This window comes from Anticarsia gemmatalis, chromosome 9 (assembly GCF_050436995.1).
Source record: "Anticarsia gemmatalis isolate Benzon Research Colony breed Stoneville strain chromosome 9, ilAntGemm2 primary, whole genome shotgun sequence".
NCBI lineage: Eukaryota > Metazoa > Arthropoda > Insecta > Lepidoptera > Erebidae > Anticarsia > Anticarsia gemmatalis.
The window spans coordinates 4,141,075-4,166,545 of NC_134753.1; the positions used below are offsets into that span (position 1 = coordinate 4,141,075).

Below are 25,471 nucleotides of genomic sequence, written 5' to 3' on the forward strand. Positions count from 1 at the left end.
GCTAAACTCGCGACCTTTACATCTTCAGTCTGAGTTAACTATCATGCATTGATTTATTATCTTCATAGTATTACATGATACAATAATAGCTATTCGTTAAATGACCTTCATGAAGCAATAACAGTTATCAGTCTTGAGTCTAAACGCAAGAGATAACAGTATGATCAATAAATTACATCATTTTGATTTAAAACTACACAAAACATCTACATGGTAACTAAAACTCAAACCAAAATCTAAAAATAAAAAACAGTATATTCAAAAACAATATAATAAAAATACCAAAATGAATATTAGCAATGTTTCGATACAGTTACTAATAACATAATAAATGTGAGCTGTGCTTACAGAATTACATAACTTAATAATAAAAGATATCACTGGTTTGACCAAAAAATAAATGTGTTGTGGATAAATACCATATTAATCTAAATCTATATTGCTTTTAGATTACATTATTTAGTCAGTCAATCCTTGCAGACATCCAAAGCTTCCTGCTTTTCCTCAGACAACTCCTTGCCTGTGGCGTCCAACATTTTACGTGCGAAATCATTGATGGTCAAACCTTGAACAATCTTCCATTGACCATTGGCAGTTGTGACTGGGAATGAAAAGACAACATCCTTGGGTGTACCATATGATCCATCAGATACAACACCCATGCTCACCCAACGGTCTCCACTACCCAAGAACCAGTCCCTCATGTGGTCAGATGCAGCCTTAGCGGCAGACAATGCTGATGACATCTTCCTGGCAGCAATGACTGCAGCTCCTCGCTTTTGTACAGTTGAAACAAAAGCAGATTTCAGGTATTCATCATCATTGATAGCAGCAGGGATAGGCTTGTCAGCACCACCAACATTTACAACAGCATTCGAGGCATCAGGGAACTGAGTGGAGGAGTGGTTACCCCAAATGATAACATTCTTTACATTCTGTACGGGTACACCAACTTTAGCAGCCAACTGAGACTGGGCACGGTTCTGGTCAAGGCGTGTCATAGCGGTGAAGTTTTCCTTAGGAATGGATGGAGCATACTTAGAGCAGATAAGAGCATTGGTGTTTGCTGGGTTGCCAACAACAAGAACTTTGACATCCTTGCGGGCTACTTTGTCGAGAGCCTGGCCTTGCTCCTTGAAGATACGAACATTAGCGGCCAAGAGGTCTTTCCTCTCCATACCCTCCCTCCTGGGCATAGCACCAACTAAAAATGCAGCAACAACATCTTTAAATGCCTCCTCAGGTTTGGCAGTGGGGAGTACTCCGGCAAGCAGGGGCAGGGCACAGTCAGCCAGCTCCATAACAACACCTTCAAGGACACCCATCATGGGGGCAATATCAAGAAGGTGAAGGTATACTCGCTGGTTGGGGCCGAAGACAGCACCAGATGCAATCTGGTAAAGCAGGGAGTAAGCAATCTGGCCTGCAGCTCCGGTAACCACAACTCTGATAGGTTCAGCCTGGAAATATACATAAATAAATGATAAACATCTATTTTCAGATCGGTCATATCTCATAACTGCACATTATGTAGGTAGTAATAGCATAACATGTTTATTTCCACGAGATAATTAGCAAGAAGCATACCTAAGTACATAGTATGTATTCATATTGTCATTATATAATAGGTACAAAACAAGATCATTGCCAAATGTTTCCATGGATACTGGAATGTACATTTTCTTAGAAAAAGTTTTATACCAAGTATGTAATTACATAAAAGAAAAAGTACAGTTTTATTAGAATTCAAATTGGTTTTTGGTTTTTATAATTTACCTACATTGGTATTTTTTTTATAAAACTGTAATTATCTTTAGACATTTATGACGCATTGCATCTAATATCTTGTATTAGACTTATAATTACATCTAACAACAATATGCCATTGTATTCGATTACAAAAGTTGGTTGTTAATGCCTGGAATAATGAAAACTTGTTAACCGTGCCAAGGAATTACCGGTTAATTGAAAACAAATCAAAGGTCAAATCAAAGTCAATGGAAACTAATAACTTTTCAACTTACCATTATTGTGTTTTTCTAATAGGTTATTTTACCAGTAAGTTAATGTTTTCTTCCTTGTTGTCCGTAGCGGCTGAACCTTGAAACTGAATTCCACTGTGACGAATCCCGCTCTAATTAAAACAGAATTGCGTCGTGTGAACTCGTGTGCAGCAAAGCCGGTTACCGGAATTGACAGATCAGCTGACATGACAGTTGACAGCCGTGAGCCGGGGGCTGAAAGATGAGAGATTGAATAAGTTTACTGTTCATTGTCCAATACGCATAATATATACTTTGCTCAGTGTGCTCAGTTCCGTACAAATAAATACTAGCTGTTACCTGTACCTACTTGTAAATTGTATGATAATGATAATAATAATAAATGCCTACTTACAAATATGTACATACTAAAATTAGTGAGAACAATTATTTTATGTATAAACTTTATACTTATCCAGTTTGTGAATTAAGGCAACGCTTTTGAAGATTGTGATCATTTTAATTTGTTTATCAAATAAAAGTAAGTACATAGATACCTACATTACATAATACATTTAAGAATAAAGTTAATCAGTACTTTTTGTTGGCAACACCGACGCCATCGGCGAGTGACATAACTACAGACATAACCTCGAAATTCTTTTCTATCGTTGCCTTACAGGCTTTATCAAAGTTCTGTGATTCTTCCCATTATTGAAGCAGAACTAAGTTATTAATGTTATAAAATCTTAAAGCACCACAATGTCGTCGCTTCTACGCTCTACGAAGTTTGTGCGTTACTTTACTGGTGCGGCGAGAACCCTTATCCTTAACTCGGCCAAGACCGCAGAAGCAAATTTGTTGATTAACCCAAAAGCTTTAAGTGCTGCCAATAAGTAAGTAATAAATATTCTTATTTGAAAATCACAATGCCTAAGTGAATGATTTTATAAATATTGACTTTAGTGAGATTTATAATACCTGGTGAGAACAGAATTAGAGAAATAATAACTGCAAAAGTAACAGCGCTGCTGGAAGGTTCCATGCATATTTCATGCAGGCTTTAAATTGACATAGATAATGTTAGATTCGTATTCTGTATGGATATGTACAATATATCTTATCATGTTTTTATTCATGTCTATGGGTAATTATTTTAGTAATAATGTAATTTTTTTTTCTATTATTTTTTTTAATCCTTTTAGTGTACTGCTAAGAGACTATGCAACATCAAAAAAACCAGAGAGCCTAGAACCACTACTTCAGAAGTTAGATTCAGAAGTGAAGAGGTTTGGAAGAATCACTAAAAAGGACATTGATGAAGTCTTTGACGAGATCAAATCAAAAAATGACATCACTAGCTCTCAGTCTCTACTTGTTATAAGATGTTGTGGTAAGTTATATTTTATTATATGAAAAAAAATATAAGAAAATTATTATGTAAATGTATTTTATAGAATCATGTCTTTTTTTTTATCACATTAATGCCTCTGCTGGGCAAAAGTCTCATCCCAAATTGTCAGAGGGGCTAGACCTAGTCCAAAGTCAGACTACATGAAGATAACTGAAAGAAAATAAAGACTTGGAATGAAACATAATTTTCAGAGACAACCATGTGTTGCCATGACAATAAAGCATTTTCTTATAAATATGTAGCAAAATGCTTAAGTTACACAATACATGTGTAATAGCCAAAATGGATACTTTATATTCATCAATAAAGAAATTGTCAAAACAGTTAGTAAGATGGCTTTTTATCAACCTGACATCACATCAATGATGTATAATATGTTTTGTTTTTCATTTTTAGGTGAACTGGTACCAGAAGAACTACCAGAACAGAGAACTCTTCTGGTACAAAAAATATGGAGTGTGCTCACAGAACGAGGAATACCTATGGATATTTCCCACTACAATGCTCTCCTCAGAGTCTATATTGAAAATGAGCACCCATTCTCACCAGCCCTGTTTCTTGAAGAGCTTGAAAAGAAAGGATTGCAACCCAACAGGTATTAATTTAACTCATTTATGTCGCACTGCTAGGCAAGCATTTCCTCCTGGAATGGGGGAGAGGTCAGGTTGAGTCCGCCACACTGGCAAGTGTGAGTTAGGGACTTCACTTAACTTGAAAGAACTGTACTTAAGAACTCTAAAGCATGCAGGGTTGTATCTCTATGTTCTGCTTAACAGTTGGAATAAGTGATTATTATTTCTAATAGACACATAACTTCGAGAAGTCATTGGTATGTTGCCTCGTTTACGAACCCTCAACCACCTGCATAGGTGGTGCAAATTAAACCACTTGGCTGTCACTGCTCGTAAATTTAAATTATGTTTGTTTTGTATTAGTATTTTTTCTATAGTTTTGGCACAAGTTGCTGGTAAATCAGCCAGTTTTTTAAACTGCAATCTTGTACCTCAATGGCATTTTGTTTTCTAGAGTTACATACCAAAGATTGATGTGGCGCTACTGCCAAGAGGGCGATGTTGAAGGCGCAACGAAAGTTCTAGAAAAAATGCGGGAGCTGAACATGCCAGTTTCAGAACCTGTTCTTAATGCCTTGGTTATGGGCCACTCATTCCATGGAGATACCGAAGGTGCTAAGGCTGTATTAGAAACAATGGCAGCAGCAGGTCTGAAACCCACCAACAAAACTTATACACTTCTAGCTTGTGGATATGCTAGAAAGGGTGACATGGAAGGTGTACAAAAAACTATTCAAACTGCACAAGATTCAGAAGACGTTTTAAGTGATAGGGTAAGAATTATTTGTAATAATTAGCATATTATCTATTATATATTATGTTAAAACCTACAGAACTAAAGTTTTTTAGTAAATAATGGCAGAATATATGAATGAATGTTACACTTGTTATTACAGGATATCTTGGAAATCATAGAGCATCTTGCTGTAAGTGGTCATGACGACAAAGTGGAACAATTATTCCCTCACCTGCAGAAAAGTATAGGCTACAACCAGGATGTGTGCAATCTCGTCCTCCGCCTACTGAACAAAGGACAATTAGCCACTTCTATTAAGGTTATGAAAACAATGCCAAAACTAGCCACTTCTGATGACACAATATTTAAGGGTGCATTTTTCATCAGGCAACTGGTGAAACTCAACAAATCTGCTGATGAAATAATTGCCACATGCAAACAAGTGAAAGATGATGGCCTTGTACCTTATGCCATCTTTATTGCTACAGAAGCTGCACTCACCAATGGTCAAACTGAACTAGCTCAGAAATTATTTAGTGAATTAAAAAATGAAGGTTTAGAAATAAGACCACATTACTATTGGCCCCTTTTAGCTCAGAAAGGAAAGGAAGGTGATGAAGAAGGCATGCTACAAATTCTCAGAGACATGACAGCCAATAGTATACCAGCATCTGGAGAGGCCCTTAGAGATTATGTAATTCCCAGTCTCCTTAAAAACGACACACCACAGAATGTCATATTGAAACTGCAGATTGCTAATATCCCTGTCATACATAGTGCTAGAAATGTAATGGTGGAACTTTTAGAAAAAGGAAACATTAAGAAAGCAGCTGATATAGCATTACAGTACCGACCAAGAGGCAATTATGCACTTGTTGCTCGGTCACTCATAGGTGCTTTGAGTCGTACAAAAGATATAGATTCTTTTGTTACTATTCTACATGTTATCAGCAGTAAAGGCCCTGGATCGCCAATAGAAGAAGATTCTGCCAACGATGACGCGCAAAGTGAAAGTAACAATGTTGTACTTGAAGTGAGTAGAATTGTTAGGGCTTCTATCAAGAACTTGGCTAACCCAGAGTTGTGTGAAAAGCTTTTGCAAGGAGTATTCGATAAAGGCTTAAGAATCAGTACTGAAACTGCAGAGAATATCGAACAGTACTTAGGAGAAAAACTGACTACCAACATATCCCAGTTGCTTACGAAACTGACGTCAGCTGATTTAGAAGTAGCCCCTCTCGAAGGAATTAAACAACCCAACCGCGAGCGCACTACGACAGAGTTAGAGGCACTTCTGAAGACACTAAAAAGCAAAGGTAATGTTAATTTGAATCGCCTTCAAAAGCAATTACTTCAAGCTTACATAAAAGAAAACAATGTTAAAAAGGTAAACAGTTTCTTAGAAGAACTCAAGGCATCAAACTTCGAACTTACAACTCCCACGCTGGCTCAATTGTTTGAATTTTACTGTGAAAATGATGATGTTGATAAGGCACAGGAAATTAATGCTCAGTTGAAGGAAAGGAGCCCTGAATTTTTCCTAAGCAGGTATAAACTAGTACTAATGGCGTATGCTCTAGTGAGAGCAAATCGTGTGGACGAAGCCATTCAATTTGTGAAAAATAATAGACATGAAGACAAACCTGAAGGCTCTAACTTTATGCTTAATTCTAAAAGTTGGCAGATGTTGAATACTTTGGCAGAGCAGAAGCAGGATGTAAAAGTATGTATCATACATTCATAAGCGTGTAATACAAAAACAAAACAATATGTAAATAAAACTGTATTTTTTAATAACTTTCATAATTTCACAGGTACGAGAAATGACTAATGCACTCATAGAGAGTAGATACATAGAACCATCCAATGTGATATTGGGACCTTCCATTAAAGTGCATTTACTTAAAGAAGACATTCCAAGTGCATTGAAGGAATTTGAACGATTCTGTACGAGATACAGGAGTACTCCATGGAAGGGAGAGTTGATGAAGGCTCTTATTATGCAGGAAGATGCTGCCAGACTGCAGTGGTTGGCAGACCTTAGCACTCAGGTATGTTTGTGTTATAGACCACAATATGTAATGGTCTAAAAGTCAAATACTATTTTCGTTATAATCTTAATTTGTGACCAAATTTCGTTTTATAAAAAAAACAATGACATTACGGTTTTTGGTAGAATTATTTCAAATATTATGAGTACTAGTACCTCATCTTCGGTACGCCACTCTGTACGGTGTCTCATCTATTGCAGTATTCTACTGTGTTATTCCTTGCACATCTCCTAGTTGGTTAAGATCCCCTCTGAAGTTTTGTACCAAGTGTTACATTCAAATTATTTTAATAAAATCTGTGATGTATTTGTATAACAGATTCACGGAGAAGTGAACATTCTTCATGACTTGGTGCTTGCATTCGTCGAATGCGGTCGCTTGCGTCAAGCTCGACGCATCCTTGAGACACCTGGAATGCAGACCCGCCACCGTCGCCTTGACGACGCCTGCCAGAGATATGTTGAGGTATAATATTACTAATACTCCGAAGAAAATGTCAAAGAATTTATTTATTACCTCTGTAGAAGTAAAATCACCTTGTCAATATGAAATTGATAAAAAAAATTAATTAATGTTACAGGAAGGCAAGTCAGAATACTTAGAAGGATTACTGGAAGCAACGAAAGAATTATCGCACATTGACCGTTCCAACATCTTCTATCATCTTCTCGTAACTTACTGTAAGGCAAACGAAACTGACAAAGCACTTGGACTCTGGACTGTACTGCAAGAAGACGGCGAGGTGCCCAGCGAACAATTCCTTCAATACCTAGCCAATCACCTCAAGTCCAATAACAGACCAGTACCATTCGCTGTCCCAAATGAGCCCTCGGAAGCCAAGGACAGTAAAATCGCTAAGCAAAAGAATATCGTTGACAAAATAGTCACGAGGAAAGAACCAACAAAACCCACCAAATTTGACGTATCTAACAACATCGAAACATTGACGAAAAATGGCCAGGTCACGCAAGCAATGGACGTTGCGATTAAATCTATTGAGCATGGAGTCGTGCCGAAAACAAGTGTTCTCAAATTTGTACTGAAAGCTTTGGCTGAGGCCGGCAATGTGGAAAAAATACAGCAATTTGGAAACTACATTAACGAATCATTGAAACGGCGTGTAACGTATAACGACAAATTGACCCAGGCTACATTCTCGAGAGGTGCTGGATCACAACACATTGACAATTTACTGGAAAATGTACAAGCTGCTAAAACTGAGGAAGATTTAACAAATGCTTTGAAAAGGTTCCCCAGAAGTAATTCTCTCTCGAACGTAATCAACGACAGCGAACTTGAGACAAAATGTAAGCATTTCGACAAAACTTAAGTCATGAACCTTCCCCTTATACAAACTCAAAATAGTTACACATATTTTCATGAAAACCAATTGCTTAAATTGTTGAATTGTCTTTTTATTTGCATCAAATTGAAGGATAATAGATTTGATGAAGGATAATAGGTTAAGATTATTGTTTAACTATTTTAATTTAATGACTTTTTATTTACACCCAAATAACTTTTATTTCAGGTACAAAAATTGCTGAGATTGCCGCGTCAAGGGGAATAACATTACCGGCTAATTTACTATGGATGGAATTTGTACTAAGCGGCAAGGAAAAAGAAGCCGAGTCGCTTTGGACTCAATATTTGAGCAGTGCACCCAACGTCGTCTTCAGAAGATTATTACAAGAGAGTCACGTTAGAAAAGAACCGCAAATTATTGAAAAACTTCTTCAATTATTGAAGACGCGTCAACATGTAACAAAGGGTTCGCTAGGTAACGCTTACTCGCGCCTTGTAAATTACTATCTGGTTGAAAATCAAATCAAGGAAGCTGAAGACGCCTTGAGCGCTGGTTTAAAAGAAGGCCTAACATTAGAGGACTTCAACAAGACTACGATAACAAGATTAAAGACAGCAGTCTCGGACGCGGGTCGCGAATTAAAAGTATGAATGTAATTAGTATTAAGACATGTTAGTTGTTCCACTTTGAATTATTATCAACCTTATTTCACAAATTATATAGATATTATTTGTTGTTCAATCGCTACGAATTTGTTATTTGTATTACTTTACTAATAATAATGTTCAAGAATTCATCTGTATAAAAACACCTATGTTATTTTTACTGCCTTCGTCCACCCGTTGCCAAATCATTTTTGTTAACTAATTAATATAGTCGTTAATTATAAAATACTTACGGAAAATTAAATGTAATGTACACTGAGTATTGAGTTGCGTCTATAGTAGTAATTTTAGTTGTTAATAAATTATTAGTTAATCATTCCTTGTTTTATTCATCAATAATTTCAACCCTGTTTACCTGATATCCAAATGCAGATAGAAATCGAATGATTCTTGCTTTAATGTATGAACCATCAATTAATGTGGCAAAAGAAAAAAGTCCTAGAACAGAACCACTTATTTTAGAACATCGCGTCTGTTACCCCACAGAGTACCTACTTTATTTCTACCTAAAAGTGTAGACCTCCAAAATACGCCCAAGTCATAGCATTTAGCAAAAGATTCCTTATTGAGCTGTGTTTGGTGAATAAGAGTTTGTTATGATAAATTTTAATTTGAGATGAGCATTAAAAAATTGACCGAGCTACTAAGAAAATAACAGTAAATCTATACATTTTCTTCAAATAAATTATTTAAAGAATCCTGATTCAAAATTTCTTATTTGGTTGATTATTTTAAAATAGCTATCGATAATACAAGTAGCGAACAATTTTACTTTTCGTAAAAATACTATAAAAAAACAGACATAAACAAAATGTGGATAGTTGCCAATTTTAGAGTGTATTTATTATTATTATTTATTTGTTTTTCTGATTACTTTAATTTTACTTATTATTTCTGAACGGTTTGATTTCGGAGCATTATTAGTTGGGATATGACGTCACATTATTATATTGGCGGGAATATAAGCGTCGCTTGCATGCAGATTTTAGGCAGTTTGTCTTTCAGCAGAGGATATAATTTGAAATACAAATTAATTTGTTAATGTAACAATGTTTTACCCCGTGGATTCTTTAAAGAGAGGAGGGCGTTTTTACCTATGCTGGGTTGCAGATTCTTGGCCATTACGATTTGCAACAATAACTCACAGGCAACTTTGGTCTCAAGACATTCGAAGAATATGGTACGTATCTCTAACTTATAAAATAAATGTGGTAAAATGTTTATAGATTCATAATATACAGGCTTTTATGCATTTATTGTTGTTATAGCGATGATTTATTGGAAGTCATGACGAACGAGTCAGGGCGTCCCAACCAAAGGTTTTCTCTACGACTCAGCTCTCAACTTCTTCGGGGATTAGTCAGATTGTATCAAAGAAAAGTGAATGTATTCTTAGGTAAGCCTTGATTTTCAAATAACTTTAAAATTACTGATAAATATTTTTATGTTAACCACTTAAACTAACATGTTCTTAACTCTTAGGTGACTTATGCATGATCAACGCCCATGTTATCAAAAGCACTAACAAAAAGTAAGTATTACTCTGTATAGTCTTTACTATGTAATAAAGGTACTCTGTAATTAATCCATAACTAGTTCATAATGGACCTAAAATGTATGTAAGTATGTATAATATGTAGTTTTCCACCATTTGGCCACTGGTATATTATTACATGAATATAAAACCTATTTTTAACTTTTTACCCATTACTTTTCCCCTGTGTAAGTTTACTACTTTTTATGCACCTTAATTATTATTACTCTCATAGCTTTAGTGCTCACTAGGTGAGCACTAAAGTCACTCTAAAATCACAAATAATACATCAATATGTACCTAGGTATATTAATATTTATCCAGACTGTCTAGGAGTTGATTCTGACAATTCATATAATATGATTTAAACAGAAAGTACCTAGTAGATACTTGTCTAGTATAACTAGTATAATAAACTGTAAGCTTGTTTTTGACTCTAGGTGGAATGTCCAAGAGATAGAGGTAGTAGAGCGTGTAAGGCGCCCTTTGCAACAGCTAAACATACAGGAAATACTACAAGAACCACAAGAAAATGAACAGAGAATTGAAGAGATGATACAGGTTTGTATACTATAATGTAGAGTGCACTGAGTGTTATTAATAACTAATGTATAGAGAGCTCATGATGTAAGAGGAAGGTAGTTGCTTTATCTTTACAATAAGCATTGCCAATATTAATTTGAAATTTTTATTTAAAATCAGTTTTATATATCAACCTATAATGTATATTTAATTAGTGTATTCAGTGGTATAGACTTTTGTCTAGCAGTCTATTAGTCAGTGATGCTATTGCTTTGTTGTCTTTGTAAAATAATAAGTTTCTAACAAGAATCTTGTAAGATTTTGTCATGTTATTATTAGGCAAGTGGAAATGCTGTTGCAAATATTCAAGACATAACTCTGAGGGAGCCTGTTGAACACGTGTCTGTTGCTGAAATGTTGTCGAAGCCAAATGTAAGTACTTTCGATAAAGCAGATGATTCTAAATCTTTGAATAGAATTTTGATGATAGAAAAACCATAGTTCGAATTCTACCCGACAGATGGCGCGACATGTGCTATAATCGTTACTCTTATTTTGTTATGTATGTACTTTTGTTATAATAAATTTCGACAATTTAAAAATTTTACCAAATAAATATGATGTTTCTGTGTGTGTTAACTGTTCCTGTCGCAATATTATGCGACTGTAGTGGTAACGTCTGATGAAGATCGTAAGTTCGATTGCCATACTGAAGAAATTTTTGAGTAGCACCTAGCACACAAAAGTTAATGATAAACATTAACTTTTCACCTGTAATTGGTCGCCTATTTTCAACTTACATCTTCCTTAACACATATTTTTGGGATAAGTACCTACCCATAGCAAATTTCATACTTTAGGATGGTTTCGGCGAAGAGCAGCTGGATCAACCACTGCAATTTCTGCAAGACCGCACCCTAGAGATGATGCTAGTGAACACAGAAGTGTCCACAGCACACTCAGGGCTGGAGCTCGCTGGACTGGACAATACTGACAAATCACAAGACAAGTCGCGGCTATATCTACATGATGCACAGATGGAGAGGATCTCCGAACATGAACTCACTATGTTTAGGAAATGTACTTACTGATTTTGACAATTTTGTTTTTATTTTTATTTAAAATGTTTTGTCATAAAATATGTATAAAAACAAATAAATTAAACCATTGATGATGTAGGTACCACTTCTGGGCAAGGGTCTCCTCCCGTAATGTATAGATTAATTAATAATGATTTGAGAATGGGAAAAAGATGAATGATGTGTATTTTCTGTAGATTTTACGTTACTTGTGTTTTTAATTGTCATTTCGTTACAGCTACAGCTGAGGAATTAATTCCAGAGTTTGAAAAAGGTAAATATAATAATGTCGACTTCATTATTTCCCTTTCCAAATCCTTCAATATCTATTAACTACAGCATTTTTTTACATCTATTATGATCCTTCCTAAAAAAATGAAGTAGGTAGATACCTACATACTTAATCAACATGCATTTAAATATAACTAACTCCTATAATAATAATAAAGTTAAAAAAATAATTAAAAAAACATACTGTCCTTACCTACTTCCTAATTAGAATAAAATTGTATTAATTCCTTTATTCTACCCAATTTATATTCTCACAGACATTCCTGAAATACCTGAAATCCCGCCTCCTGAATTGTCCGTTCCTCAACCAGAAAAGTTAGTATCCACTTACAGAAACAAATACAGGTATGGATGTAGAAAAAACAGGTTCGATGAAAGCTATTTCAACGTTGGAAATTCTTCAGATCTAACGATACTTTCATGAACTTATGTCTACCGTAGAGCACATGCTGTAGGTAGACCTAAGTGACATGTGGTTTAAACAGTTTCTAGAAAAAATCTAATATATAAAATTCTCGCGTCATACTCCGAAACGGCTTGACCGATTTTGATGAATTTTTTTGTGCTTATCCGGTAATATGAGAATCGGCCAACATCTATTTTTCATACCCCTAAGTGACACTATTTTTTTTTTATTAATATGGCAAAACAATGTATGCCGGGTCAGCTAGAAAGCATATGGTTTTATTACAAACACGCTGTTCACAGTTACTTACAGGTGTACTTCTTATGTGTGGTGTACTTAGGCATATACTTAAAACATCATAAGTTGTAGGTTGACTTCACATATTTTTTAAATTTCGAACAGACCACGCGAAGAAGAACATGTTCCGGAAGAGCCCAGGTTTATTCCAGTAGCACCGCCGAGAGAACCGGAGCCAGAAGAAATTGAATTAGAGGTGTGTTCTAATCTAAATTTATCAAAGATATATTTTAAAACAAAAAGTGTATTACTTCCCTATATTTGTATTATCGCCATCAAAGCTATAATTTTTTTTTGTTTACAGGCACTTGAACCGCAGCCGAGAAGACGAAGAATTCGCAATAGATTGATAATCGACAAGAAGATAAAGATTAGTACGCAGCAATTCCGGGCAAGACTTGAAAATACATTATTGGAACTGCGCTGCCAGGTACGTACAATTCGTAAAGAAAAACATTTTACTTATTTATTCTTAAACTACCCTCATTTGACATTTTGGTCAGTAACAGAACCTCATTTTCCATTTCCAGGATAGTTCCGATGACATTATATCTATCCGAGTACCCCCAGAGCTGTATTTTCGTCGACCATGTCAAGGTGGTGTGAGAGTGGATACTAATATCGGGTTTGAAATAAGTCGACTATTTTCAAGGAACCTTGGAGTTGTTAGTGTGCAGCCACGTGCAGAACGCGAAATGGAGGTAAAAATATTGATTGTTAAAATATCGATGATAATTTTTGTATTTTAAGTCGGGTTCGAATATATTGCACTTGAATCAGTACCATTAATACTAACAGTATATTGCAGGAAGTAATGCAGAGATCCAATCGCACTGCTGCAAGGTCGATGCTTGAGAGAATAGAAGAGGAACCAGAGATACCGGTCGTGCCAGAAGAACCACAGGTTCTATTAGAGCCGACTACAGCTCCAGAGAACATAACGGCAGAATTAATGAATGTTTCTGAAGCCCCGCGCGTCAGTGTCGTTGAACAAATGGAACTAGATATAGCTGATATGCCCACGCAAAAAGTTGAGACTCTTTCGCAAGCTCGTAAAAGAGTGGCAGAGCAAGAAGTAGGAATGAGCGTAAGTATCTTACCGTAGTGATGTCTTTCATTAATAATATAATTGCTGATTATATTTAGACGAATCTAATTAACTTTTCTTTTACAGCCCAAAAGACAGCGTTCAGTGGGTTATGTGTCATTCAGAGAGAGCCAAATAGCTCAACAAAGATCCAACGAACTTGCTGGTAAGTACCTAGTCACACAGGTCACCTTTATATTGTGGGAATTTAATTTCTATAAATGCACAACCTAATCCTTTACTCTTTCAGATTTGGAAGCCGATAAAGAAAACAGATCGAGTAACTTACCACCCCTGTTGCCACCTGCGGAACCTGCACCGGAGCAAAGTGCGGAAAAAATTGTGTCGTCGATGTTACAAGAAGCTGGATTGGCTGACATACAAATAACCGCTCCCATCGTCACTGAGGCAGAAATACATACTTCACTTCGCGCCGGGTCACGCGGCAAATCTGGCCGCGGGAATCAGAGCGACAGCTCTGAGACACCACTTGGAAGCCTCGACAGGACCAAAGTATCTCTTGGGGATTCTGACCATACTACAGATTCCAAAAGATTTATACGGTAAGAGTTTCTGAACAATTCCGTTGATGAAAGTCTGGCATAAACAATGTATTTATGGTTTAATGAACTACCTACTTAATAATTAATTTACTGCCTATATTTATATGTTTAAATTAATATAACTTTGTGTATAATTTCCTTATAATTGATTATTGTTGCAGTGATCAATGGGGCACTGAAGGAACTATGCTCAAGATTCTTAAATTTGTTAAAACCGGTCGACAGCCAGTGACAGTAAGCAACCTGATCTCCAAAGGTCCTATCATAGCTGGACATAAGCGTGTCATTGCTGCGCGTTGTTTCTCTTCGATACTCAGTAAGACATTTTTTTATATTTTGTACCAACTCCCGACGCAGTTTAACAATGACTAACTGAATTCAAAATTCCTGTTTCAGAACTGAGGCAACATAGGTTCATCAACGTTTCCAAGGATCCAGATACACTAGAAATTACTAACATTACTTTGGGTCCCAAACTTACGAGCTCTCAAGAACAAATATAATTTTTTTTAATGAATTGTTTACTTTTGTACATTTTTTATTTGTTAATTTCGACTTAATGTTGATTAAATAGGTTGACTCCTAGAGACATACTGGTGTTATTTTAAATAAAACATTACATTGATATGAACAATTTTATTTACGATCTGTATATAATGATATGATTTCTGTACACTTTACATTACATAATAAGTCATCAACTAGATTCAAGCTAACTAGATAGATTTATGAGTATCTTAATAATAGGTAGGTAATGGCTTAATAATTTACAAATTCTAATAGTAATAATCGAACGCTGTACAATAAACAGTCGACGTAATTAATTATTCTAAAACATTTATACTTAATTACATAAAATACAGCCATTTACATTATAGAATTGGTACATTATCATTAGTTTAAACTTTAAAAGCTTAATTGGTAGTACATTTTACATATAGGTATAGCTTAAATTAAGAGAACAAAATACTAAAATTATGGTCATTCATATGGAGGTTCCCTACCTTGGTAAAGCATTTCTAATTTTTATTTATACAAAATCAGTCTCCTACTATTTGTTAAGTCCGCCGTATGAAATGTATACTAATAAAATCAACTAACATCGTTATCTTACAACTCAAAGGCAGTCACGCGTTGTCGCATTAGGACGTACAGCACTGGACGATTGGAAAGTGTTTAACAACAATAGTACGTGTAGAACCGCAACACACGTTAACTAAGCACTATACATCTATTACTCCAGATTTATCGATTACATCAGAAACAACAAGCACACTTCAGTGTTTCACAGCCTTGCTAACAGTCGTTCCAAGCTCTCACTCAATTTATATTAAATTATTACAGTCTGTCCTTATAAGGTTTAGGAATGACAATACTTAGGTTAAAAGTAGCTACCGTTATTTTTATTTTAAAATTTGACGTAATACTTTTAAGACAATATGGAACGATTAATCGATACCTATCATACAAAAACAAATCATTCGAACTAGCGCGTATGTATTTAAATCGTATAATTTTCCAAATAAATAAATCTCTCACCGGTGCGGCCCGACAGCGACAGAACCGAAGGCGAATAATTAGGTATACAGGTTACGTCGTCTACGGGAGATAATTAATTCTAATTTCATATCGCGCACTACGCGCAGGTATAAGAATCTGAATCGGTATCTTGAGAAATAACGTACCGTCAGTTGCGTCTCGAAAGTCAATTTCGAGAACCGCCCGTCGGCGCTCAGGGCGCCAGCGAGTCGCTGTCGTACTCGTCGCGCTCGGCGTCGTCGTCGGAGGCGGCGCGCTCGCCGTAGTTCATGCTCTCAAAGTACTGCTGCGGCTTACCGTTCCACAGCGAGTCGCGCTCGGCCGCGCCGCGCTCGTACAGCACGGAGCGCTCCAGCTCGCGCGCCAGGCTGCGCGCGCCGGGCGACGCGGGGCTGGCGGGCGTGGCGGGCGACGCGGCGGAGGCGGGGGACGCGGGCGACGCGGGCAGGTCGCGGGGCAGCGGGCGCGCGCGCGGGAACAGCGGCGCCAGGCGGTCGGCGCGCGCCACGTACTCGGCCGCCAGCGCCGACAGCCACGCGCCCGACGCCGAGCGAGCGGCTCTCTGTCGAAAGTCCATCGTGTGTGAGGCGCCCGCGAGTGCCGCCGGCGGTCGTCGCTCGGTGGCGCCGCGCCGAGCCTCGCTCTCGACGTCGAGGACGACCGCCGTCGACTCTCGCGTGGGAGCGAAACGTGACCGCTGCGAGATCTTTCGTGTCGCTCGTTCTACGGCTACGACTCTTTGGGGTGATCTACGGTGCGGTTATTGTCGTTCGCTTTACTTTTGTGCTCAAACATATTCTATTAGTCACCAAACCGACAGCGTGAGGCCGTGTGAGAGCATCGTTCGTTGCTTTGTGATTAGCCAATTAGTTTGCCATTATGCCACTATGTCAGTAACGTTAACATAAAAATACGAAAAACATAAATACAAAATGAACACACAGAACTAACATTTAATGTGTCGTATAGTGTGTAGTGGCAAAATTAATGATACAATTCATAATATTTTATTATACACTTACCATACCACAGTCTTCATTAATGTCCACGAGTAATCACAAAAAATAATGTTAAAAATGTGCACTGATTACATAACACTCCTTATTATGTTTGTTTTTATTATGATATTTAAGTTAAAATTCAAACTTTAAACTAGCTGTATGTAATTATAAAAGAAACCCAAGCCACTCAAAGATGTCGTACGGTGAAGTTGTGGTTCATGGTACAAAATGGCTACAATGATGAGTTCATGAAATCACTCACAAATTCAGGTACGGCAACTTTTACAAACAGAATGTGTCAATTCGATATTAACATGAGTATGAGGTCGGCGACGTTAAAATAGATTCAGACATATAAAACAATATCCAATCGACAGTTTCGGGGCCGGCACCGGCTGAATCGATTTTACCGTCCTCCGACGACGCTTCAGTTAGTGACGTCGACACACAATCGTTAGCACATGCTCGCCTACACTACGGACTCGCTCTACGCAACTGAATCAAACTAGAATCGGGCCGGCAAAGGAACCGAAGCGAAACGAAACGACGGGGAAACAAAACTTACGATAGACATAATGGCATGTGAGCTGGTCGCGACAACAACTACGAGAACGGGTCCGACGCGAGCGCGGGGCGCTCTCACGAGCCGGAATCTTTAAAGAACCACGTGTTCCAGAAGGAGCGGGCGCGCACCTTGGCATCGGGCGCGGCCGGCGAGCGCCGCACCGGCACCGCCGACTTGGCCTCGCGCTCCTTGTGGCGCGGCGGCGCGGCCGGGCCCGGCGACGTGCGGCTGCGGCCCGACGCGCCCGAGCGCGCCGAGCGCACCGAGTGCGCCGACGCCGGCCGCCCCGTGTGCAGCGGGATGCGGCTCGGGCGGCGCCGCGGGGTGTCGGCGGGCTCGGCCGGCCGCGAGCTGTCGCTGTCGTCGGGCAGCGCCAGCGGCTCCATGTCGCGCATGCTGCAGTGCGAGCGCCGCGCCGGCGACCCGCGCCCCGAGCGCGCCGGGCTGCGCCGCGCCTCCAGCTGGCGCACCAGCGCGCGGGCGCCCTCCAGCTCGATGCTCTTCTCCTCTAGCTGTGAACGAACAGGGTTCCAAATTATTATCGTCGCATAGTATTCGAAGACGTGTTAGAAGTCGATAAGAGAGTGTAAACCTAGCTACGCTACATATTATTTAAAATCGTAATAAGTCACATTATATTTGTTAACCTACCGTAAAATATATAATCGACTAGCCGCATAGCACGCCCGATGAACTTGAAAACCTTGACGATACGTTTTATAGACACATAGTAACATTAGAATAGAACGACCTCGCCATAAGGTCGAAAAATTATTTGTTCGAGTAACCCAAATAATATCACAAAACTAGATTATCGAGAAATGAAAATCTACACATTTACTAAGTTTTCCAGCTAGATGCATCATTAATTGTAACTTACTCTAAATTTGAGGTCTTCGTTAAGATCTCGCGCACGCTCCAGCCTCTCTAACATCATGGTACGTTGCGCGGCCGCACGTCGCAAGCGTTCACTCAACACCTGAAAAGTTACACAACATTATGTTTATTATTACAAATAACGACAACGACACACTAAATGTGTCTGACATTTTGACTGACCTCACCGATATGTAAAATTTCACTGAAACACAACGGGGCTTCAAGAAACAGCCACCTTTTTAAAGAAAAGACACCTCAGGCGTCAGATGCTCCATCACGCAATCATTCCGCTTTTATTGTAAACTATTATAATGAAATTATTCTAACTTGTATTTAATACGCGACGTGTTATATTATATATCAGTTACGTAACAAACATGGGTGATTATTTGCATTATCTTGAATATTTGCATTGATGCATGACGTAGATATTTATAATATTACTTATAACAAGACGGAAGCTTGAGATGGGGAATGACTGTTTCTCTCAGCTGAGTCACACTTCATAGGAAGTTGCCTACGTGACATCAATGGAATAGTCCAGGCATACTCCAGACAGTTTAAAAATGTATTTGTTGCTATACATATAAAAGAAACAAAGTGTCTTTAAGATAAGTCAATTTTGAAAGAAAAAATACATTGAAATTCACATCATGCACATCTAGTTAATAAACCGAATATGTACAATGTCATTATGATAATACATATGAGTGAATGTGAATGTAAAAAGCTTTCCTGTGCAAATTAATCATTACGTTTTGTATTAAATTTTGTTATTACACCTAAGTATACGTAGTATTTACAGAATAGCTGATTGTATTAAAAGTTAGACTAGTAAGATTTTTATCTGAGATGATAAACACTCTTGGTATCTTTTGTGTTTTAGATATACATATTTATTTGTAACGTAGTTTGTCAGCCATACCGTCTTCACTCTACTGTATCGGTATTTGCTATTATCTACTTTAAATCCAAAACTAAAAATATGTGTCTTGTTAAGAACTGATATGTTTTTTTCGCACACGTGGACAAATCTAATAATATTCCAATATTTAATCAGACAAATACATACAATAAACCTTGGAGCAATTTTTACTTTCTTATACTGACAGAAATATTGACGATATAGGTAGTTCATCAAACAAGCTGTATGTTTGATTTTAACCTTTGACAGAGAACTAGCGTAAGCATTGCAAAAGCAATAACGTTACAATAAAGTTACATAATTGAAATAAAACGAACTGTTAATGTGCGCTTTTATGTTGCACAAATAAACGAATAGTTATGCGGAATTTTCATTAAAGAGATGCACATCTTTCATATAAACGGGAGGCATTAATATGAAATACAATGACTTTACAATTTACATATGAAATTAACATAATGATACGAAGCGGGATATTTACTGCTTTTATGGTAACATTATGAGAATACGCACTTCCTTTTGGTCGAGGTGACTTTAAAATTACAAAGCACGAACAAGTAATAGCAAATAATAAAAAGGAAACGCGCGCCCAGTCACCGGCTCAATTGCTATCAATCATTTAGAATGGGCCAAGGATTATGACGCATAGCGTAGCGTAATGGTTAATGATATTGTTTTGATACTTTTTACGATGGACTTTATAATCAATTCCAGATGAATAATATCATAAATCGTAGCAAATACATTTCAGACTAGACAGCTGTTATACTAAAAGGTGATTGACCTTTTAAATAAAAGTCGTGATATTTTTTTAAAATGTTTTAGCGACGCATTGTTTACCATTTATAGAATTCATCTGAAATGGAATACTGTTGTGTGATGAAGCTATGAGAGAAATAATGTCTTCGGAATATGTTGTAATGCATTACTACACACAGAGATGGTACTATACACCGGTGCCAAAGTTAAGTAGGTATTGTAGAGTTTAATGGCGGTGGCCGACCGTCGCGCCACACTCCATTAGCCGCACAGTTCTGCGTAATTCTGCCGAAATCTGTGCGATTACGTCACACCATCCACTCGTTAATGCAATGACAGTTTTGAAGAACGACTGGCACGTACTTCGTTACCTCACTCGTTCTGCAATTAACGGCTCAACTGTTTTTATATTTTTTGTTAATGCAACACAGATTTCCAACGACCTAAAAATCAATACTTCCTAAAATTGACACGCAACTCCTCGCCGTAAATCATGTTAAAGAAGATGTCATTTCATTTCAACCTTCGTGACCAATGATTCGTGTCGGTATATGTTGCTCCTCAACAAAATAGCAGGCTGAATGGATTTTAATAGGCAATAAATAGGTTACTCAATAATTCATAGACTTGTAAACGTACATCGTCCAAGAAATTTAACGAACAAACTTGCAAGTAGTGATATATCGTACCTGATTCTGTACGGTGGAGGTGAGCAGTTGCCTTTGAAGTTCAACGGGATTGCTCTCGAGGAGAATCGCCGCGAACTTCTTGGAGTCGGGCGTGGCGACGCGAGGAGGGCGGGAGGGGGTGTCGAGGGCTGAGTCGAGGCGGCCCAGCGGGGTGGAGGGGGGCGGGGCCACCGGGCTGGCAGCCGCCGCCGCCGCCGAAGCCTCCAGTGCTGCCGCGTGGATAAGCAAAGCATCGCGTTCTGCCCGAAGCCGTGATGTGTCGGCACATTCACTGCACGTGCCGGTTGAAAGCGCTCTTGCAAACGAGTCCTCAACAGTCTCCACAGGTTGTCTGTCGTCGAGTTCTCCGCGCAACTGCTCCACTTCGTCCCGTAGTCGCACTCCTTTACGCTGGATGACATCGAGCAACGCCCACAGTTCGTCTTCGAGCGGCCGAGACCGGGAAGCCGACGCTGATGCGGAGGCGGAGGAAGAGTGCGCGTCCTTTAAAATGAACGGCAGGTTTATTACATTTAGTTCTTAATCATGCAATAGTTTTGTTAAGATGGCAACAATTAGAGAGTTACCGTTAGTTAGCAGACATTTATCTACAGTTAATTGATGTTTCCGTCGGATTACATAACTTGTTGTTTTATTTTCATTAGTCAATCTACAGTTGGAAACTAAATCTGTAAAATGTATTGAATGCATCAATAAATTGAACCATCAGTTAGTTACCTTGCCGCAGGAGGTCTCGGTGCTGAAGCCGGAGTCCTGCACGGATGGCTGTGGCTTGGCCCGCGCAGCGTCTCCTCCACCGGCAGCGAGCTTGCGGCGCACGCGCACGCCGGGCTCCCAGTCACGGCGCGTGCCACTCGCAGGCGTCGACGGCGCCATCTTCGAGCGCAGGTTCGGGAATGTCTCGATGACGAGGTCGCGAAACTCAAGCAAAGCTCCGACTTCATTCTGGAGTTCCTGTTCGAGACGAACAAATAATAAGTGAATAAATATCTTAAATCGTGTTTAAGAAATTGGTGCTGATATAAAATAAAATAAGACCAAATAGCCAATGTTCAATTTGGGTACAAACTACTGTTAGAATTGTATGTGATGAAGTCCAGGATAGATTTTATTGACATGAGACCTGTTCTGAAAAACCAACTATATTCGTCAAGTAAGCATTTAACAAAATGCAAGATTTTTCGATGGTTGGTACTGACCTGTAGAGCGACGAGGGACTTAGTCTGCTCCGAGATGGGGTAATGGAAGGGTCCGGGCGGCGAGCGCAGTTGCAGACACTCCATGCCAGAACCTCCCGAGCCGCCGCTGGCGCTGTCTGCACCGCCCGTCTGAAAACAACAAACATTACATGTTAAAAAAGACCTCAATAAATAAAGTGCAGTTAACTCATTACGTGACAACTTTTCCCATGGTTTTACAGACGTTCAGAATGTAGGCTTTAGAATCAATGTTTAACAATAGCATTACGGTGTGTCGCTACTTTCCAATAAGAGCATCGACGAATAAACTCTTTAACTTTGTCATTCTATTTGGAACTCTTTATCTTCTCCCCATTTAAACGATCCAAATCTGTTTGATTCATGTATTTTCCGTTTAAATGGCTTTAGAAATAAATTGTGTCGCCCGTTTACCAACGAAAAGTCTAAAAAATATTGACTTTAACTGTATGCCAAGTCTTTAAGTACTTGGCTAGCTGTAAGTGTCGTTTAAAAATCCACTTATTCTGTGTCCATCGATAAACGCTTACTAAACTAGATTGCTTCAAAGCAAAACGTAATGGTTACTAGCGAAATTTAAGCCAATAAACATCGCACACAATAGGTAAATACTCTATAACGATTTAGTAAATCACACAGTCATTAGCGGACGGGGTTTTTAAAGGAACACAAAATAATGTCGCCGTGCGCCCCAGCGTAAAATTGCGTCACGGCCGAGTGCTCTCCCGGACACAGCGTCCACAATCCACCTCTGTCTTCCTCCACAACCATTGTGCTTGGTGTTGCATTATAAAAACTATTGCTAAACCGTTTTTTGAATGGATCTTACTTCTAAACAAATATAGACAAAGCTATCATTTGGAAAAAAACATACGAAAACATCGTAGTAATTTATTTGGTCAAAAATTGAGAAGCGAAATATAACATTTAGATCTATCATAATTACGGCAGAAGACCCAGTTTACAGCGATTAGTTTCGTAAACTGAGTAAGCAGCGTTTAAATGGCACAGCCGGTACTAAGGATCATTGGTTGTAATTGACGTTTCAATTTAAGATTGGAAACTTTTCAATCTTATTGGCACGCTTGGACTATAAACGAAGTCGATTCAAGCAATTTTGCTGACAATTGCCAGTAAATGCTTTACTTTGAAACTCCAACTATATAGAATTTATTTATCTAAGAATTCATGACCTTGTCTTCTAGAGCCTTCTCTATCAGGAAAAAGGATTTAATTTGTATGTAAGTGTACCTGTATGTTCACCAGTCGACACATAATCCAAGAGTTCAAGCCTATGAAGCACTTACTACGTATAATATTAACAAATATTAATGAGAAATACTTCGTACTTTATTATCCGCTTAGTGTTTCAACAAATACTGGCTTATTGTCGTGTTGTCGATGACTTACAACCTTTATCAGTTCGATAACACCGCTTACGTTTCATACCAAAAAAGGAATGTACTTTGGTGTAATTTCCTAAGTGCTGATAAAAACATGTGATGATGTTGAATTTCGACTTCATATTGTTAATAAAAATATCTACGTGGAAACGAAGATAAGTAGATAATTTATTCTAGATTGATAGCGGACCCCCAAGAAACAGAATTTTTAAACTCTCGATTACGTCTAATACGTGATATCCCCGAAGTTGCAGACTGAGGGGAATATTATATAATACACCCACATTTCGCCACTAACCATGTTAGTCCCATGTAATTTTGCCCTTTTATTGGGCACGTTACTAATTACTAAAACACTACTGATAATACATAGACAGTTGGATACAGAGACAATCCTTAAAAAGCAAATTATAAAAAAAGAGGCAACAGTAATCGACTGACTTTATTCATGTTACCTGTCAACAGAATATAACGATTGAATATTTCGTGTCATATCCATTCCTACATTATAATAAAGCGTTATTTTAATATTGTTCAAGGAATAGTACACAATAGCACACAGGGTTTGAACTTTAAACTATGGATCATTAGTCAAAAACAGTTTCACAATATAACCCACACATATTTGCAATACTAAGTGCATATTGCAATAAACTCGACAATAAAAGATGCGGGTCCCGTGCAAATTTGAATGCCTGTATTGAATTTGAATACCAAATGACATTGTTTTGATAAGTGTTCGAACAATAGCCTATTTACTCAATGGGTATTTATTTTCTATAGCCCGTGCACATGTGAATAGCTGCATTACTTACAACTGTAGACAAATAGCACTGGCATGCTTTTGTTATAAAAACGTATTCAATTTTTCTTTTTACATTACGCTTTCTCATTGGGAACTGCTTGGAAATTGGCAACTATTTTGATATCAGGATAGGTGTAACTGCATAGGAATTACGAAGATTTATGCTATGCTTATGTCAATACATACATTTATGTGCTATGCATAAGGATAGTACCAAACTTCGTTATTTTCTTTGCCTTAGATACAGTTGGACTCTACATATTGCAATATTACATACTGATGTTTCTATATTGCAGATAATAAATGACGCACTTGTATTCCGAAAAGGTGCAAATAAGAGTGATGAATCAGACACACCGCCTATCAATCTTTGAGTCAGCAAGTCAGCACGGTGGGCTTTACCGGATACAATGTCGAAAACAATGCGTTACAAATTAGAAGTAGGAGGCACTGTATGAAATATTGTTAACTTGTGTTCGTTTTACAATGATAGTTTCTTGGGTGTCCCATAACTCATTCCAAGTATGGAAACTATTCGCAGTACATTTCACGTTACGATACGAAAAAGGAAAGTACACATTGCACGATTCGTTTCCGCTAGACGTATTAGTTTACAAATTTGAATAATCCTTGGTCGATTAAGTAAAACTAGTTACATCTTATCGACAATGGCGGTACGAGTCGAGAAAGCGGGTTGCGGCGGTAATTGCCGGCCTATCGAGTGTTGACAAACGACCGCAACAATCGACGGACTTTTCATTCAATAACACTACGTTTTGGTGGTTTCTTAGTTTCACTTTCTTTAGAGTTGCGTCAGCGCAAGGCCGCGCACACCTCGAGCACCAGCTGCGTGTTATTATAATAGCAATTCACTAATGCGACATGACATTAAGCCGTGAGCCACTCTGCACCACTCGGCGTGATTAGACGGTACTGCCGGATCTGTCGATTGTTTATTTTCACCCGGCGAGACGTAACAATATGCAAATTATGGACGCGTGCACACGTCGACATAACATAACGACGCTTTCATAAACGCGAGTAATGATGAGTATTTAGATTGTAAGCGAGTGTCCAACATGTATACTTACTTATTTGCACGATGAAACTACTGATCGATGCGGTGAAAGATTTCTCCGATACATAGACATGTTTGTGGCTTGTAAAACGAGTGGAATACATGA

At 38.2% G+C, this 25,471-nt stretch overlaps 4 protein-coding genes across 7 annotated transcripts in view; 2 read left to right on the forward strand and 2 right to left on the reverse strand.

Moving 5' to 3' along the window:
- Window positions 1-255: 255 nt before the first annotated feature.
- On the reverse strand, window positions 256-2,214 carry Mdh1 (malate dehydrogenase 1). The gene is made up of 2 exons (XM_076118087.1): window positions 2,025-2,214; window positions 256-1,460 (listed from the first exon to the last, which is right to left on the reverse strand). The coding sequence occupies exons 1-2, from the start codon at window positions 2,025-2,027 to the stop codon at window positions 468-470; spliced, it is 996 nt and encodes a 331-aa protein (XP_075974202.1). The 5' UTR covers window positions 2,028-2,214; the 3' UTR covers window positions 256-467.
- Window positions 2,215-2,602: 388 nt separating this feature from the next.
- On the forward strand, window positions 2,603-9,042 carry bsf (bicoid stability factor). The gene is made up of 9 exons (XM_076117986.1): window positions 2,603-2,878; window positions 3,188-3,375; window positions 3,793-3,991; window positions 4,423-4,741; window positions 4,865-6,427; window positions 6,519-6,755; window positions 7,074-7,220; window positions 7,336-8,062; window positions 8,287-9,042. The coding sequence occupies exons 1-9, from the start codon at window positions 2,745-2,747 to the stop codon at window positions 8,709-8,711; spliced, it is 3,939 nt and encodes a 1,312-aa protein (XP_075974101.1). The 5' UTR covers window positions 2,603-2,744; the 3' UTR covers window positions 8,712-9,042.
- Window positions 9,043-9,703: 661 nt separating this feature from the next.
- Window positions 9,704-15,138, forward strand: LOC142975764 (uncharacterized). Its single transcript, XM_076118820.1, has 16 exons — window positions 9,704-9,906; window positions 9,995-10,122; window positions 10,209-10,257; window positions 10,701-10,821; window positions 11,122-11,214; window positions 11,643-11,862; window positions 12,100-12,135; window positions 12,410-12,467; window positions 12,961-13,051; window positions 13,160-13,285; window positions 13,386-13,556; window positions 13,664-13,942; window positions 14,030-14,108; window positions 14,193-14,505; window positions 14,667-14,821; window positions 14,902-15,138. Exons 1-16 carry the CDS (start codon window positions 9,776-9,778, stop codon window positions 15,006-15,008), a joined length of 2,157 nt encoding a protein of 718 aa, XP_075974935.1. The 5' UTR covers window positions 9,704-9,775; the 3' UTR covers window positions 15,009-15,138.
- The window catches only part of jvl (javelin-like), a 74,129-nt gene continuing 63,784 nt past the window's right edge, over window positions 15,127-25,471 (reverse strand). For 3 of the 4 annotated variants that reach the window (XM_076118821.1, XM_076118824.1, XM_076118822.1), the window contains exons 2-7: window positions 22,062-22,190; window positions 21,580-21,816; window positions 20,863-21,345; window positions 18,491-18,589; window positions 17,739-18,122; window positions 15,127-16,606 (exon numbers count right to left, since the gene is read on the reverse strand). In XM_076118821.1, the coding sequence (XP_075974936.1) occupies window positions 16,238-16,606; window positions 17,739-18,122; window positions 18,491-18,589; window positions 20,863-21,345; window positions 21,580-21,816; window positions 22,062-22,190 (1,701 nt within the window). In that variant the 3' untranslated portion in view covers window positions 15,127-16,237. Of the gene's footprint in view, window positions 16,607-17,610; window positions 18,123-18,490; window positions 18,590-20,862; window positions 21,346-21,579; window positions 21,817-22,061; window positions 22,191-25,471 lie in introns of all 4 variants that reach the window. The other variant, XR_012959628.1, reaches the window with a different exon arrangement.